Source organism: Canis lupus, chromosome X (genome assembly GCF_048164855.1).
Source record: "Canis lupus baileyi chromosome X, mCanLup2.hap1, whole genome shotgun sequence".
Taxonomy (NCBI): Eukaryota; Metazoa; Chordata; class Mammalia; order Carnivora; family Canidae; genus Canis; species Canis lupus.
In genome coordinates, this window is record NC_132876.1 from 119809945 (window position 1) to 119825793 (window position 15849).

Consider the following 15849-nt stretch of genomic DNA (forward strand, 5'->3'; position numbering starts at 1 on the left):
TACTGTGTGTCACACACTTCCACCTTTCAATTTTTTATCTGTTGAATATGCACTACTTTGGTGTCATAATGGAAGCTTAACAAGAAAACTTCCCACTCCTGCACATGGGGCAGGGGACACACCCGTTCTAACTGGCATTCCACAGCGGCCCCAGTCACTTCTGGAAAGGCTACTTCATATTCCACGGAGTTAATTATTCCCATATTGATTTCCCTTGTCTCCAGTTTTCCTAAACTAGTATGTTTGCCGCAGACCGTGCAAAGCAAAAGGAGGGTCTTTACATGGCACCCCCATCTGAGCCAGAAAATAAGTCGCTTTCTTATTCCTGGCTTTGTTCACAAGAGGGGCCGGGCCGGTGAGAGCCGCAGAGGAGAAGCGCCTGGCGAGGCTTCCGGAACGGGGCAGATGAAAGGAGCGTGTGATGTTGATTCCCTAGGAGGAGAGCCCCGTGGCGTCTGCCTTTCATCAGGGCCCGGTGCAGAGGGTAGAGCAATGGGCTCGAAGCTTGTCTGAATTTAGGAAAGGCGAGCCTCGCTCTGCAGACTTAGGCGCAGTCATTGCTTGTAATTACCTTGTACCACCTGCAAAAAATAGGATCGGAATGAGCAGGTCTGTTTGAAATGACGCGTTCAAAAACGTTCCAGAAACAGAGCTTCCTACCTGCTTGAGAAACCGTCTCTTTGGAGATTAAATGTATTTGAAACAGTCTTCTCTTTCTCTGTATAACTCTGGGCACGATACAACTGTTACTGAAAAATTCTCATGAAAAAAAATTTTTTTTAACTTTTCTGTATGTTTAGAAACTTAGACTGATTTTTCAATCCTGTCATCCATCCGTTCCTCAACCTGAAATGTACGGCTACGAATTATGCCAGCACTGCGTCTAATATGGGGGGATACTTACTGTGTTACTCTTATACTATGAACATGCCGCACTATATAGTGTGCCTATGTACTGTGTAGCCCAAGTATACACGATCTAGTCCATTTGCACGTATATTTGTGTATATGTGCATATACATGGACACATGCACATACACATACATACACAACATACACAAATAGATGTGCATATGCACACACATACACGTAAGCATGCATATGCATGCACGGTACAGGATGCATATGCATGCATGCACACACATGTACACAGATACGCAGGCATATGCATGCATGTACACATGTACAGGATGCGTAAGCAGACACACATGTCCACAGATACACATGCACGCATGCACACGTGTACAGGATGCATAAGGATGCACATGTCTGTACACATACCCATGCACACACATACGTACACAGAGCCACCTGCATATGCACACACGCACACATCTGCATACACAGAGACACCCGCATATGCACACATGCACATGGACGCACACACTCTGCAACACTGGATGCATGTGATCTCTGCCTAATGTGGAGTGTGGACGATGAACATGTAGACGCGATCACACAAGCATTAGTCCGCCGCGGAGGCAGCAGCAGCTAAGGTGGCTGTGCGGCCCGAGGGCCCGGAGCAGCGAGGCGTCGGCGGACGCAGGGCACGGGCACGGGTATGGAGTGTGCGGCAGGCTCCGCCCCTCAGCGTCAGCGCGGCCGGCTCCGGGCCCTCGGGCCTCCGGGTGCTGCGGCTCCTCGCTCTTCGCCGAGGCGCCCGTGTCCGCCGGCACGTGCCGTGGGCCGTGGGCCCAGTGGCCGCCGTGCTCCGGCCATCCGCACGTCCCCCCGCCGTGAGAGGGCCTCCTGAGGGGCCTGTGTCTGCGCTCCTGCTTCGCCTCGCCCTTCGGGGACGGCGCGAACCACGTCCCTGCCCCGTTGCCACCCGCTGTGGGGTTGCAGACGCCCGCCATTTGGGTGGATCCCCACAGCCCCGAGCCCCGAACCCCGAACGGGAGGCAGAGCTGCGGACCTCGGCCTGCCACGGTGGGGGGGGCGGCGCACGGAGCTGCTGCTCCCGGGACCCCCCAGGGGGGCTCCTGCTCCTGCTCCTCCCGCCCTTGTTGCCGCTTGCTCCTGGCCCCGCCCACTTGCTCCTGGCCCCGCCCACCTCGCAGGCCCGCCCACTTGCTCCTGGCCCCGCCCACCCCGGCCCTGCCACCTCGTAGGCCTCGCCCACTCCTGGCCTCGCTGGTCATGGGCCGTCCCACTCATGATACCCCCTGTCCATGGTTCCGCCTACTCAGTGTTTGTCCTCTTCATGGTCCCTCCCTCCCATGCTTATCCCCAATCTTGGTTCCGCCTACTCATGTTCTCATGGCCCCTCCGGATCGTGGTTCCTCCCACTCATGGTTCCCGGGTACTCATGGTTCCGTCTACTCATTTACTCACTTCCTCATGGTCCCTCCCGTTTTTGGTTCCTCTGGCACATGGTTTCCCCTAATCATGGTTCCGCCTACTCCTGTTCTCTCCTCCTTGGCCCCTCCTGCCCCTGGTCCAGACCACTCACGGTCCGTCCCGCTCATGATCCCTCCTGCTCATGATCTTCCCGGACCATGGTTCCGCCTCCTGTTTGCTCCTTCTCATGGTCCCTCCTGCCCTTGATCCTCCCGCCCCTGGTCCCTCCCACTCATGGTTCCCCATACTCATGATTCCACCTCATGCTTTCACTTCCTCATGGTCCCTCCCCCTCATAGTTCCTACTGGTCATGCTTCCCCCCTAATCATGGTTCTGCCTATTCATGTTCTCCCAAAGTCCCTCCTGCTCTCGGTTCCCCCCACTCTTGGTTTCCCCCACTCGTGGTTCCGCCTACTCATGTTCTCACTTCCTCATGGTTTTTCAGGCCCCTGGTCCCTCCTGCACATGGTTCCACCTACTCATGTTCTCTCCTCATGGTCCCTCCCGCCCTTGGTCCTCCCGCTCATGGTTCCCCATACTCACGGTTCCACCTCATGTTCTCACTTCCTCATGATCCCTCCCCCTCATAGTCCCTCCAGCTTATGGTTCCCCCTTAATCATGGTTCCGCCTACTCATGTACTCATTCTTCATGTTCCCTCCCGCCCCCCTTCCCTCTCACTCGTGGTCTCTCCCACTCATGGTTCCACCCCCTCATGGCCCCTCCCGCTCATGGTCCTTCCCGTCCCTGGTCCCTCTCGCTCATGGTTCCCCCCTAATCATGGTTCAACCCAGTCATGTTCTCTGGTGCCTCCCGCCCCTGGTCCCGACCGTTCACGGTCAGTCCCGCTCATCCTTCCAGACCATGGTTCTGCCTCCTGTTTGCTCCTCCTCATGGCCCCTCCTGCCTTTGGTCCTCCCGCTCATGGTCCCCATACTCATGGTTCCACCTCATGTTCTCAATTCCTCATGGTCCCTCCCCCTAATGGTTCCCCCTAATCATGGTTCTGCCTACTCATGTTCTCTCCTCCCAGAGTCCCTCCCACTCTTGGCTCCCCCCTACTCATGGTTCCTCCCGCACATGGTTTCCCCCCCAATCATGGTTCCGCCTACTCATGCTCTCTCCTCCTCATGGCCCCTCCCACTCCTGGTCCCTCCCGCTCATGGTCCTTCCTGCCCCTGTTCGCTCTCACTCCTGGTCTTTCCCACTCATGGTTCCCCCTAATCATGGTTCCGCCCACTCATGTTCTCCTCCTTATGGTCCCGACCGCCCCCAGTCCCGACCGCTCCTTGTCCCTCTCGCTCGTGATCTCTCCGACTCATGGTGCTTCCTGCCCCTGGTCCCTCCCGCTCATGGTTCCATCCTACTCATGGTTCTGCCCAGTCATGTTCTCTGGTGCCTCCCGCCCCTGGTCCCTCCTACTCATGGTTCTCCCTATTCATGGTTCCGCCCAGTCATGTTCTCCGGCCCCTCCCGCTCGTGCTCCCTCCCGCCCCTGGTCCCTTCCGCTCATGGTTCCCCCTAATCACGGTTCCACCCACTTATGTTCTCTCTTCCTCATGGTCCTTCCGCCCCTGGTCCCGCCCTCCTGGTCCTTCCTTGTCATTGTCCTGGGACCCTACCGACGGCCTCTCCTATGCCTGCTCTCTCCTGCCCTTGGTCCCTCCTGCTCATGGTTCCCCCCACTCATGGTTCCACCTCCTCCTGGCCCCTCCCGCCCCTGGTCCTCCCGCTCATGGTTCCCCCCCACTCATGGTTCCACCCAGTCACATTCTCTCCTCCTCATGGTCCCTCCCACTCATGGTTCCCCCCACTCATGGTTCCACCTCCTCATGGCCCCTCCCGCCCCTGGTCCTCCCACTCATGGTTCCCCCCACTCATGGTTCCACCCAGTCACATTCTCTCCTCCTCATGGTCCCTCCCACTCATGGTTCCCCCCCACTCATGGTTCCACCTCCTCATGGCCCCTCCCGCCCCTGGTCCTCCCACTCATGGTTCCCCCCACTCATGGTTCCGCCCAGTCACGTTCTCTCCTCCTCATGGTCCCTCCCGCTCATGGTTCCCCCCTCATGTTTCCACCTCTTCAAGGCCCCTCCCACCCCTGGTCCTCTCGCTCATGGTTCCCCCCACTCATGGTTCCGCCCAGTCACATTCTCTCCTCCTCATGGTCCCTCCCGTTCATGGCCCGCCCCCGCCATGTTTCCACCTCGTCATGGCCCCTCCCGCCCCTGGTCCCTCCCGCTCATGGTTCCCCCCCTCATGGTTCCACCTCGTCAAGGCCCCTCCCACTCATGGTTCCCCCCCTCATGGTTCCACCTCATCAAGGCCCCTCCCGCTCATGGTTCCCCCCCCCACTTATGGTTCCCTCCCACTCATGGTTCCACCCAGTCACGTTCTCTCCTCCTCATGGTCCCTCCCGCTCATGGTTCCCCCCACTCATGGTTCCACCTTCTCATGGCCCCTCCCGCCCCTGGTCCTCCCACTCATGGTTCCCCCCACTGATGGTTCCACCCAGTCACGTTCTCTCCTCATGGTCCCTCCCGCTCATGGTTCCCCCCCTCATGGTTCCACCTCTTCCTGGCCCCTCCCGCCCCTGGTCCTCCCACTCATGGTTCCCCCCACTCATGGTTCCGCCCAGTCACGTTCTCTCCTCCTCATGGTCCCTCCCGCTCATGGTTCCCCCCTCATGTTTCCACCTCTTCAAGGCCCCTCCCACCCCTGGTCCTCTAGCTCATGGTTCCCCCCACTCATGGTTCCGCCCAGTCACATTCTCTCCTCCTCATGGTCCCTCCCGTTCATGGTCCGCCCCCCCCCCATGTTTCCACCTCGTCATGGCCCCTCCCGCCCCTGGTCCCTCCCGCTCATGGTTCCCCCCCTCATGGTTCCACCTCGTCAAGGCCCCTCCCGCCCCTGGTCCTCCCACTCATGGTTCCCCCCCTCATGGTTCCACCTCATCAAGGCCCCTCCCGCCCCTGGTCCCTCCCGCTCATGGTTCCCCTCCTCATGGTTCCACCTCATCAAGGCCCCTCCCGCCCCTGGTCCCTCCCGCTCATGGTTCCCCCCCTCATGGTTCCACCTCGTCAAGGCCCCTCCCGCCCCTGGTCCCTCCCGCTCATGGTTCCCCTCCTCATGGTTCCACCTCGTCAAGGCCCCTCCCGCCCCTGGTCCCCGCCCCTCGTCCCGGTCCCTCCCATTGTCCCGGGACCGTAGGGACGCCGTCCTGCACCTGGTCCCACGCAGACGGAGCTGCCGCGGGGCTGTGCAGCCCGGTGGGGCTTTGTTCCAGGGCCTCGGCCGAGAAGCGAGCGCATGGGGTCGGTGGGGCGGCCGGCGGCCGAGCTTGGCGCCCGCGTGTAGGGGAGGAGCGTGGAGCTGCGTCGCCTGAAGCCGAGTGCAGGGCGGCCTCGTCCCTTCGAGGCGGCCACGGGTCCCCTGGCCGGAGCCGGGTCGCTGCTCTGTAACGCCAGGCAGACGCGTCCGTCCTTCCGCCCGCGCGGGCCCTCCCGAGGCCGGAGACCGCCCCTGCCCGCCGGGAAGAGCGTGTCCAGGAGGCAGGCGGGCGCGGGCACGCTCGGGGCACCGCCAGCCGCCCGCAGCTCCCCGTCGGGCCGGTGCTGAGCAGAGCGGCACTTTCTGCTCCGTCATCTTTGATCGTCACACGATGTCTCATCTGACCGATGGAGTCAGGGCAGCGGGCGCTGGGGGCTCAGCGGTGGAGCGTCTGCCTCGGGCTCTGCCGTGGTCCGGGCGGCGCCGGGGATCCAGTCCCCTGCCGGGCTCCCTGCTCCCGGGGAGTCGGCCTCTCCCTGCCTCTGCCCCTGCTTGCGCTCTCCCCCTCCCACACTCTCTTTCTCTTTTATTTATTTTTTTTTATATAAATTTTTATTTATTCATGATAGTCTCACACAGAGAGAGAGAGAGGCAGAGACACAGGCAGAGGGAGAAGCAGGCTCCATGCACCGGGAGTCCGACGTGGGACCCGATCCCGGGTCTCCAGGATCGCGCCCTGGGCCAAAGGCAGGCGCCAAACCGCTGCACCACCCAGGGATCCCTCTCTTTCTCTTTCAAATGAACAAACAAAATCTTTTTTAGAAGTCAACAACACTTACACCTAAGGGCCACCGGAGTCAGGACTAGCCGAAGCCTCTCATGTGGCTTCACAGAGGTGATGGAGGGAGCTAATACGTGAGGAGAGCAAAGCACCGGTGACAGCGCACACCCTTTGGGTCCCGGCTGTGCTGGGAAGACTCGGGCTTCGCAGCGGATTAGGCCCCGCGGACCTGCGCCTTGTCAGGCTCTCGGGTGCCCGCGCTGGGCTGCGGTCTCATCAGAGCAGCCACTTGCCTCTTACGGGACCTGCACGTTGTCAGGCTGTCGGGTGCCCGTGCTGGGCTGTGGTCTCATCAGAGCAGCTGCTTGCCTCTTACGGGACCTGCACGTTGTCAGGCTCTCGGGTGCCGGCACTAGGCTCCGGTCTCATCAGAGCAGCCGCTCGCCTCTTACGGGACCTGCGCCTTGTCAGGCTCTCGGGTGCCCACGCTGGGCTGCGGTCTCATCAGAGCAGCCGCTCAGCCTCTTATGCACACCTGCTCCTTGTCAGGCTCTCGGGTGCCCGCGCTGGGCTGCGGTCTCATCAGAGCATCCGCTGCCTCTTACAAGGACGCTGTGTATTCATCACAGACCAACCAGAAGTAAATGATCACAGCTTCGTCGTGCAGGCAAAGGACATGACCTTTCAGGGGCAAGAGGGGGGGGTGCCCGCCAGCATGTGAATCACTTTCTGAATTACATTTCTCCAGGCCTGCGGGCTCCTCAGCGTCTCTGCAGCCACAGGCTGAACGTTCATTACGTTCTATAAACGCACCCCTCGAAGGACAAGCGACATAGCAGCCTTGGCTGGAAAGGCAGCTTGGTTTTCTGGAGGTCGGAGGAGCATCTGCAGGGCTGTCGCAGGGCCGATGCTTCACATTGCTGCCTGCACCTTGGGTGTTCCTCGAGCTCTGCAGACGACACTTGGCATGCAGACAGATACACGCAGAACCTCTTAATCTATAAAGTTTATCAGTTTTGACATTTGGAAAAATAGCCTACTCTCTCCGTTCTCTTACCTTCGGGACTTTATTGCACGTTTATTTACCACTCAAAGTGCAGGGCTCCCCCTTACTGCGAGGGCCACGCTCCTAGGCCTGAGGCTTGAGCCCCTCTGTCCTTTCCATGCAGCGAGCGTCTGCAGCACTACACATTCATGCATTTCAGCCCTGACACACAGAAAACTACATCCAACGTGTATGGAATGAAAAATAGTTTCTGCGGGACATCCCAGGAAATACGAAAATAAAATTTGCATAGAGATTAAACGTAGTATCTAAACCTTATCTTGAGTATCCGCTGGCGAATTCTCAAAGCCACAGATCTTTCAAGGGATTATTGGAAGCACACATGGGCTTGTGAAAATCTCAGTCCTTAGGCAGCCAGTTAACGCGTGCTTGAGGTGTGCACAGCAGGAGTTCATGGCGAACTCAGGAGAGCGATGACTTTGGGATGAGAGCCTAAGAGGGGGACACCCCCCGGGTGTGGATGGTGTCAGAGGGGGACACCCCCCAGTGTGGATGGTGTCAGTGGGGAACACCCCCTGGCATGGATGGTGTCAGAGGGGGACCCAGGCCATGGCTGCAGTCGAGCTCCCGGAGAGGCCAAGCAGGCCTGCACACAGCAGTGTGCACACAGCAGCGGGGTTCCCCCGGGCCCCCCAGGACCCACCCGAGTCCCCTGCGGAGCCAGGTTCTCCCCTTGGCGCAGCTCCTGGAGAAGAGCCCAGTGGCTCCAGAGCCAAGGGACTCATATGCTCCAGTCAGCGCTCCCCCCCGCCCCCCACAGGGCTGAGCGCCAGGGTCCTGAATCCAGATGTGCTCACCCCACACGGTGCCTTCCCTAGGCTCCCAGCGCTCATGCTCTGGCGGCAGCAGCCAAGCCCAGGGAACAAGACCCAACGCTGGGAAACCACGGGTGTAGTGAGGCTGTTTGCTTCTGTGCCTCCCGGGACATCGTCCCCGAGGACAGCAGCTGGGGCCCCGCAGAGGTCAGGGGTCGTCAGGGCTCGGACAGGGGGCAGCACTGCAAGCTGCACTGACAGAGCCTGGCGCGCGCTGACCAGGGACCCAGCAGGTGTCAGGAACTGGGAATGGCACGAAGGGGACAGGCACAGCCACGTGAGGGCCGCACGACACAAACCACAGTAGAGGCAGAGCCAGATGGTGACGGGAGGTGGCCTCGGCCAAGCGCGAGGATTTCAAGTTTGGATTCCTGGGTTCAGGGGAATGCTTCCTGGTGTTTTCTCTGAGTGCAGCTCTTCTCTGCGTCCCGTTGCATGTGGGGCATGTGAGGGTGGGGTCGTCTGAATCCCGTTTACAGTCCTTGTTGCAGTAAGTGTGCGGTGGAGACAGAGTTACAGTGACGGTGGGGAGAGCAGCACCGAGTCCGCAGACGACTCAGCCTCGCCGTCCCTAGAGCATCGCCTTGCCTACTACAAATGTCCTATCCTCTCTGCTAACTCGTTGCCACAGACACTCTTAGGCGATTCCTCCAGAGAACAGGCAACAGTGGGCTGGGAGCCACAAACACGTCCCTACCCCCCACTGTGCTCCCTCGTCTACCGACGCGCGGGATCACCTGCACCCGCGTGCCGCTTTCGCAAGAGCCCCGGGCCCAAGAGCTTCGTCTCTGTGGCCCCGGGCTCGCTGCCGGGCACCTAGGAGGTCTCACCGGGGACTGACAGGAAAGAACGAGTGAGCGCGTGAACGAAGGCAGCCTTCAGGCCTAAAGCCTCATCTGAAGTATCATCGAGGTGCATTTGCTGATGTGATACTTCAGGTGCGAGTCAACACAGCAAAGTGCCCATTTAGGGGACCTTGTGGCGGCTGGGGGCGTAGAACTGCCGGCACGTCATGCAAAGCTCTGTGGTTTCCAGGCCACGTGGTATCTTCATATCATTTCGTTTACTCTCTTCACAACTTTTTTAAAAAACCTATCATGAGAAACCGTATCCGTACGTCTGGTTTAACCCAGAGCCTCCCCGAAGGGTGAATGTGTACTGATTGCCCGTTACCTTGACCAGCGAATCACAATGTCGTACTTTGTTGCAGAAGAGCACGTCGGAAAATCCAGAAAGAGCCCGACGCACATACAGCCCCCTTTCCAGAGACGACGGCCCGCTCGCCTCCTGGAAATCGGAGCCCCCTTCTATCAAGACAACCAACTGCAGGTGAAGGTCTACTGGAAAAAGACCGAAGGTGCGCACACGCTCTCCTCGCTGGCGGCTGCCTTAAGTAGCCCGCTGACCCCGCGCTGCTAGTGCGAACTCAAGGTCGCGCCACGGGGTTGACTTGTTTTTTTTTTTTTTAAGATTTATTTATTTTAGAGATAACATGGGGGGGGGGGCAGAGCGGGAGGGAGAGAGAACGAATGTCGAGCAGACATCGTGCTGAGTGCGGAGCCCAGTGCCCTGTCGGATCCCACAACCCTGAGATCACGACCCGAGGCAAAACCGAGAGTCAGATGCGCGACCGACAGATGCACGCAGGCGCCCGCCACGGTGTTAATATTAAGGAAAATATCACCCGAACGAGACACTTAAAACACTTCGGTCCTCTCGTGGTTGCAGTTAAATGTCTTGCTGTTGTGCACTGTGAGGGGCCCGGCCCTTGTTTTCTAGGAGCCAGTCATCGGTCAGCGCGTGGCATCCTGTCACCTCAGGGATGTCGGCCTGTCTTCACAGGCACGCTGCTGCTGTGGCCTCTGGGGCACATATCACCCCCGACGAGCGGGGGCCTTTCGGTCGTTAGAGCGCCCAGAGCTTTGGAAGACAGAGCTTTGCGCCAGCTGACATTCCCACGGGCAGGGCACGACCATCCTGGGGCGCCCCCCACCCGCTCCCCGCCTTGCGGAACTCCCATCTTCCTGAGCTTGCTGCCTCTTGACAGCCGTGCGTTGTCTGAACGTGCGTCTTCGCCCCGCGGGCTGTCCTGCAAGCGTCCCTTACGCATCGAGGGTATGAGTCACCTGCGGGGTCCCTGTGTGACCAACACTTGCCTTCCTTCCTTCCTTCTCAGTGGCTCTCAGGTCTAGAGGGGGTCGATTCATCATCTTGTCTCCTTTAGGTGACCGCTCCCTGGGCCCCGGTGGAGAGTCTTTGCTTCTCCAGGGTCACACGGGTCCTCCCGTCGTCCCCTAGAAGGCAGTGTTGCACCTTTCTCTCTCGGGCTGACTTCCGCCTGGAGCTGACTTTAGTTATAGGGGTCACTGTCCTTTTATTCTTGTTTCCCTCCCGATCTCCAGCTGACAGAGCATCATTATGTAAAAAGCACTCTTTCCTGGGGCGCCCGGGTGGCTCAGCTGGCTGAGCATCTGACTCTGGATTTTGGCTCAGGCCCTGATCTCAGGGTTTGGGATCAAGCCTTGCATCAGGCTCTGCACTCACCAGGGTGTCTGCTCCAGACCTTCTCTTCCTGTGTCTGGCCCTCCCCACCTGTGCTCACTCTCTCTCTCTCAAGAAAATACGTATTTTTTTTTTATTTTATAATTTAAAAATTATAAAAATGACTCTTTCGCCCAAGCTCTGGTCTGCTACCCTGGCCCTAAATCAACAGTGCAGGCAGGTTACCTTTTTAACTTTCTGTGGCCTCTTATCTATTTTTCCAACTCTCTGGCATTACAACACTGCCTTAACCACCGTAGATTTGTAAATATCTTAAATCACAATCCTTCAGTTTTTTACTTCATTTTCAAATCCTCTAGACTCTTCTTGGCCCCTTGTAGTTTTACATCAGTGTGTGCATTAGTTTGTCAATTTCCACAAAAACCTCCCGAGATCTTTGTTGAAATGACAATCAGCCTCTCTGGTCATGACTAGAGAATTCGCATCTTCAAAATATGCACACTTATGTGTCAGTTTATTCGGGTTTTTAAGATTCTCTCTCAGCAGTGATTTACAATATATAAGGCAGAGGCATTGTACGATTTCATATCAATTTTCTAAAGTGTCTTTGATTATTTTGATCCCATTACGTACACGCACATGTTTTCTCAGTTTTATTTTCTGACTCTGGTTGTCACAGACATAAATACAGCCTCTCTTTATGCCTGGATGGTGGAGCCAGCTCTGTTGTCATGTTACCTTGCTCGTGACATTCCGTGCGATAGTCCTTTCCCACTTGTCTGTAAAAGCAACCATGTGGCATGTAAATAATGCAAAGGTTATATTTTCCGCTCCAGACCTCTGACATTTCACGTGGCTCTCTTGCCTCAACGCTGGCTGTGGCGTTCAGCACAGGGTGGAGCGGGAGTGATCACTGCAGACGTGATGTGTTTTTATTTTTGACGCCTTCATTTCTGTTTCTTCAAAGCCGAATTAAACAGAAGCACTAGTTTCTGTCCTTCTTGGTTACTTGATCATTTACTAGTGATTCCAACTAATTATATGGAAACAAGGTAATGGTATTGATGGCTGAGAAAAGTCACCGTGGTGGACATCTGCAGGGAGTCACTATATGTAAAACACTGCACGCTTGCCAACTACTCTTTGAACCCCAATAACATAGAGTTTAAGAATACAGTCTTTAGTTTTTTTGAAGATTTTATTTATATATTCATGAGAGACACAGAGAGAGGCAGAGACGCAGGCAGAGAGGGAGAAGCGGGCGCCCGATGCGGGACTCGATCCTGGATCCCGGGATCACGCCCTGAGCCGCCCGGCGTCCTAGAATACAGTCTTTAAAAGGAGATGTATTTGGTTTCAAAGCCCAGGCGAACCGCTCGCCAAGTGTGTGATGTCGGGCAAGTCCCTCCCCACTCACACATCAGTGTCTCATCTGTAAAATGGCAATAGCGTGTCCATCTCACAGGGGCGGGGGGTGAAGTAATGGGATCTTTATGCGCGTGTGGATGGATACAAGCGTGTGCCAGTGTACACAGTTTTATATCCATGTGCGAATATCTGCTGCTCCTATTTTCCCAGCTGTATGGAGACAGAACTGACCCAGACCATCGCGCAGGTGCGCAACGTGATGGTTTCATACACCGAGCTCCTATGAAACGATTGGCGCAACAGGCCGCTGAGCACTTTATACCGGGCGTGCTAGGGGCCAGCTTTCTGCAGACACCCTTTAGCAGACGAACAAAATGCCGTGTGGATCTTTTTTCTTTTTTAAAGATTGTATTCATTTACTTGAGAATGAGAGAGAGCACGAGTGAGGAGAGGGGCAGAGGGAGAAGCAGACTCGCCCCTGAGCCGGGAGCCTGATGACACGGGACTCGATCCCAGGACCCTGAGGTCATGACCTGAGCCGAAGGCAGACACTCAACCGACAGAGCCACCCAGGCGCCCTGTCCCCTGCTACTCTGAGCTAGTGTTCTTATCATGGATATGCATTGATTTTTATCGAATATTCTTCCTGAAAGTAATGAGAAGATCAATGACTTTTTCTCTCTTATTCTGTTAACATGATGAACTAAAGGGAAAATGATAGACTACCTCGTAGGCGTGCTGTGGGGCTTGGGTGGGAGCATGCGTACCGACGGTGGGGACGGCGTCTGGTAATCACCCCATAGGCGTCAGGGCTCTTACAGGGTTTCCTGCAGGTGGAAGGGTGACCGAAGCATAGAAGAGATGGGACTTTAAGAAGGATGGTGAGTGCCTCGTAGCTCTAGGACTGACCCTGTTCTCCTCCTCTGCAGACAACGGTGTAGGAACCTTTGGCAAACGTTCAAGGATTGAGTTTGCAGTATAGACGCGGTTAAGTCTAGGTACTGAGTTTGGCACCTGAAATGGGATGAACCATCGCTGCCCTCGCTCAGCAGCAGGAAATGGTCAGTGTTCCCACAGGGTGAGACTGCAGGGCGGGACGACCAAGGTCATGATGGTCTCAAAGATCGTGTGCGTGCGTGCGCGAGTGTACACGTACATGCGCTGCACATACACGTCACGGTCGGCCTAGAGCCCCGAGCCCAGCAGGGAGTTCTGTGGGAGAAACAGGAGCCACGGTTGGTGCAGTTACTGGGCCGTCGGGGTCTGCAGGTGGACGTCGACTCGCAGCAGATCCCACGGCCGCTGAGGTCCTGAGAACGCTCACGCTCTACCTCGAGTTTTGTCTTTTTTCCCCAAAAGCCCCCTGGGCTACATTACATCCACACACCATTTCCCCTTTGATTTTAAATCTGAAAGCCAAACGAGCATATCCCACCCGGAGCTTCGCGGGGCCAGAGCCTCCGAGGAGGAGACCGGGAGCTCGGGGGCCCAGCGCTCACCACGGCGGCGGCGCGTGCTCCACACATGCTCTAGATTGTTCTCCCCCCTGAAGCGTGTTAGGCAGGCCCCGTGTGACCTGCAGAACCCAAACCACGGTTCCCCCAGAACTTTCTGAAGCAAGTGCTGTTCATAATTATCACAAACCTAGGAAAGGAGGTGCCTTTTAAGTCAACACACAGTCCTCATGCGAATTCTGCTCAGAATGTGAATACGGCATCTCTTCCTGTCCCGGAGCAGGACGCTTTGGCTGCCTTTTGTAAACTTTTTGACTCTGTAAAAACCCTCCATTGTGTGCACCCTATGCAACGTGGTAAGACCCATTTCAAGTGGTGATAAAAAGTCTGTGACACAAGTAGCTGAATTGATTATTGACTTGTAACTAATGTCCACCAGCGGATACACTGATTTGAAACCTAAAAAAAAAAAAAAAAAACACACAAAACCCGAACGCTTGTGACAAATGAGAGTAGACGAGAATCTTGTTCACTGATCGAGACAAAATTATAAGTAGAAATTGGTTTCGAGATATGTCACATTTCCTAAAAAGCGAGGGTGGCCAGCATGTTGGTTTTGGAGCTAGGAGCTCAAAAGCACCAATCTGTTCATTTCCCTTGAAATTTTCCAAAGAGAGAGCTTCAAGTTTTTTGTTATTATTTTGACACAGCATATAATTCTGTAGAGAAATGACTCAAACATCATATAATAGGCCAACTTAGTGTATATGGTAGCTGGGGTATAATAGTGAAGGCTCTGGAAAGAAGTAAGTATCCTCAACACTGATTTTGTAGAACCATCATTCTTCTAAAAGGTACAGTTCATTTAATTAATTAGTAATTTCATTATTCTTAGCTCATGTAATTAATTAGTGATTTTATTATTCTGCAGACATCAGTTCACTTTTACTGTGTGACAGCAGAATCCACAATTGATTCTTTTAAGCTTTCGGGTTTAGACTTAGTGTTTGCGCTCCAAAAATATTTAAAAATTAGCTCAGAGAGAGAGAGAGAGAGAAAATACTTTGAGGAGAAATGCCTTCTGCGTAGTAGGTGTTCAAAATTACTCTTTTTACAAAATTGTCCAAAATCAGAAAATCTGTCTGACCAAAGCATTTTTTTTGACAAATATAAAGAGACCAAGGCACTACTTCCTGAAAGGAAGTCATTTAACTAACATTTATTGACGACCTACTACGTACCAGGTGGTATTTCTGTCGTTTGAGATGCCGCGAAGATCAGAAACTGCTGCCCTAGGGAGCTGGCATTTTCTGATGCCCTTGCCGGTGTGCGTGCCCCGCCACCAGCGTTGTGACTTTCTGTCCTTTGCTAGGCAGCGGCGCTCCAAGATGGCCTTTCTCCGAGCTCTGATTTCAATCACCCCAGAATTTAGAGATTAACATTTAATTTAAAAATTTGCGGCCCTGGGGTGCCCGGGTGGCACAGTCACTTGGGTGTCCAACTCTTGGTTTGGCCTCACGTCACGATCTAAGGGTCCTGGGACCGAGCACCATGTCCGGCTCTATGCTCAGCGGGAGTCTGCTCGAGGGGGTCTCCCTCTCCTCCTTCAGCTTCACCCACTCATGCTCTCTAAGATCAATAAATCCTAAAACATTTATTTCTTGTAGCCTTTAATTATGCCAGACACTGTGAGTTAGATGTATTTTATAAACAAAAAAACATCTCCTTTTTGAAGCATAGTTGAAGCGTCCTGAAAGTAAATTTCAACATTTAAAAATACTTCTCAAGGACTTACTGACTTATTTGCAGAAGGAAAAACTTAAGTTCAAGAACCAGAGCAGCACAAGGCATTTAGCCTAGAATTTTCATATGTGTCCCCTTAGCAAACATTTGATTGAATGATGCTGTTTTTAATATTCTAGCTAATGCTGGGATCCTGAGGTCCTAAGTACAGACTTGAGGGATTTTCGTAATTGTCAAGATGACGCTAAAGACAAGATATTTGTATAAATGAGTTACGTGGACACAGTTTAGCTAGCATAGCATAGCGTGGGTGTTTTACGCTCTGGGGATCTTTTTTTTTTTTTTTTTTTTTTATGATAGTCATACAGAGAGAGAGAGAGAGAGAGGCAGAGACACAGGCAGAGGGAGAAGCAGGCTCCATGCACAGGGAGCCCGACGTGGGATTCGATCCCGGGTCTCCAGGATCGCGCCCTGGGCCAAAGGCAGGCGCCAAACCGCTGTGCCACCCAG

The 15849-nt window shown here is 55.0% G+C and overlaps 1 protein-coding gene and 1 long non-coding RNA gene across 2 annotated transcripts in view; one reads left to right on the forward strand and one right to left on the reverse strand.

The window, feature by feature from the left end:
- The window catches only part of ANOS1 (anosmin 1), a 186989-nt gene that overhangs the window by 153261 nt on the left and 17879 nt on the right, over positions 1–15849 (forward strand). Inside the window, exon 9 of the mRNA XM_072816087.1 lies at positions 9483–9629. Within this exon, the coding sequence (XP_072672188.1) occupies positions 9483–9629 (147 nt within the window). The remainder of the gene's footprint in view (positions 1–9482; positions 9630–15849) is intronic.
- Positions 1–15849, reverse strand: part of LOC140627662 (uncharacterized) — a 527802-nt gene that overhangs the window by 5290 nt on the left and 506663 nt on the right. The window contains exon 13 of the long non-coding RNA XR_012026304.1: positions 123–581. This is a non-coding gene — a long non-coding RNA (uncharacterized lncRNA). The remainder of the gene's footprint in view (positions 1–122; positions 582–15849) is intronic.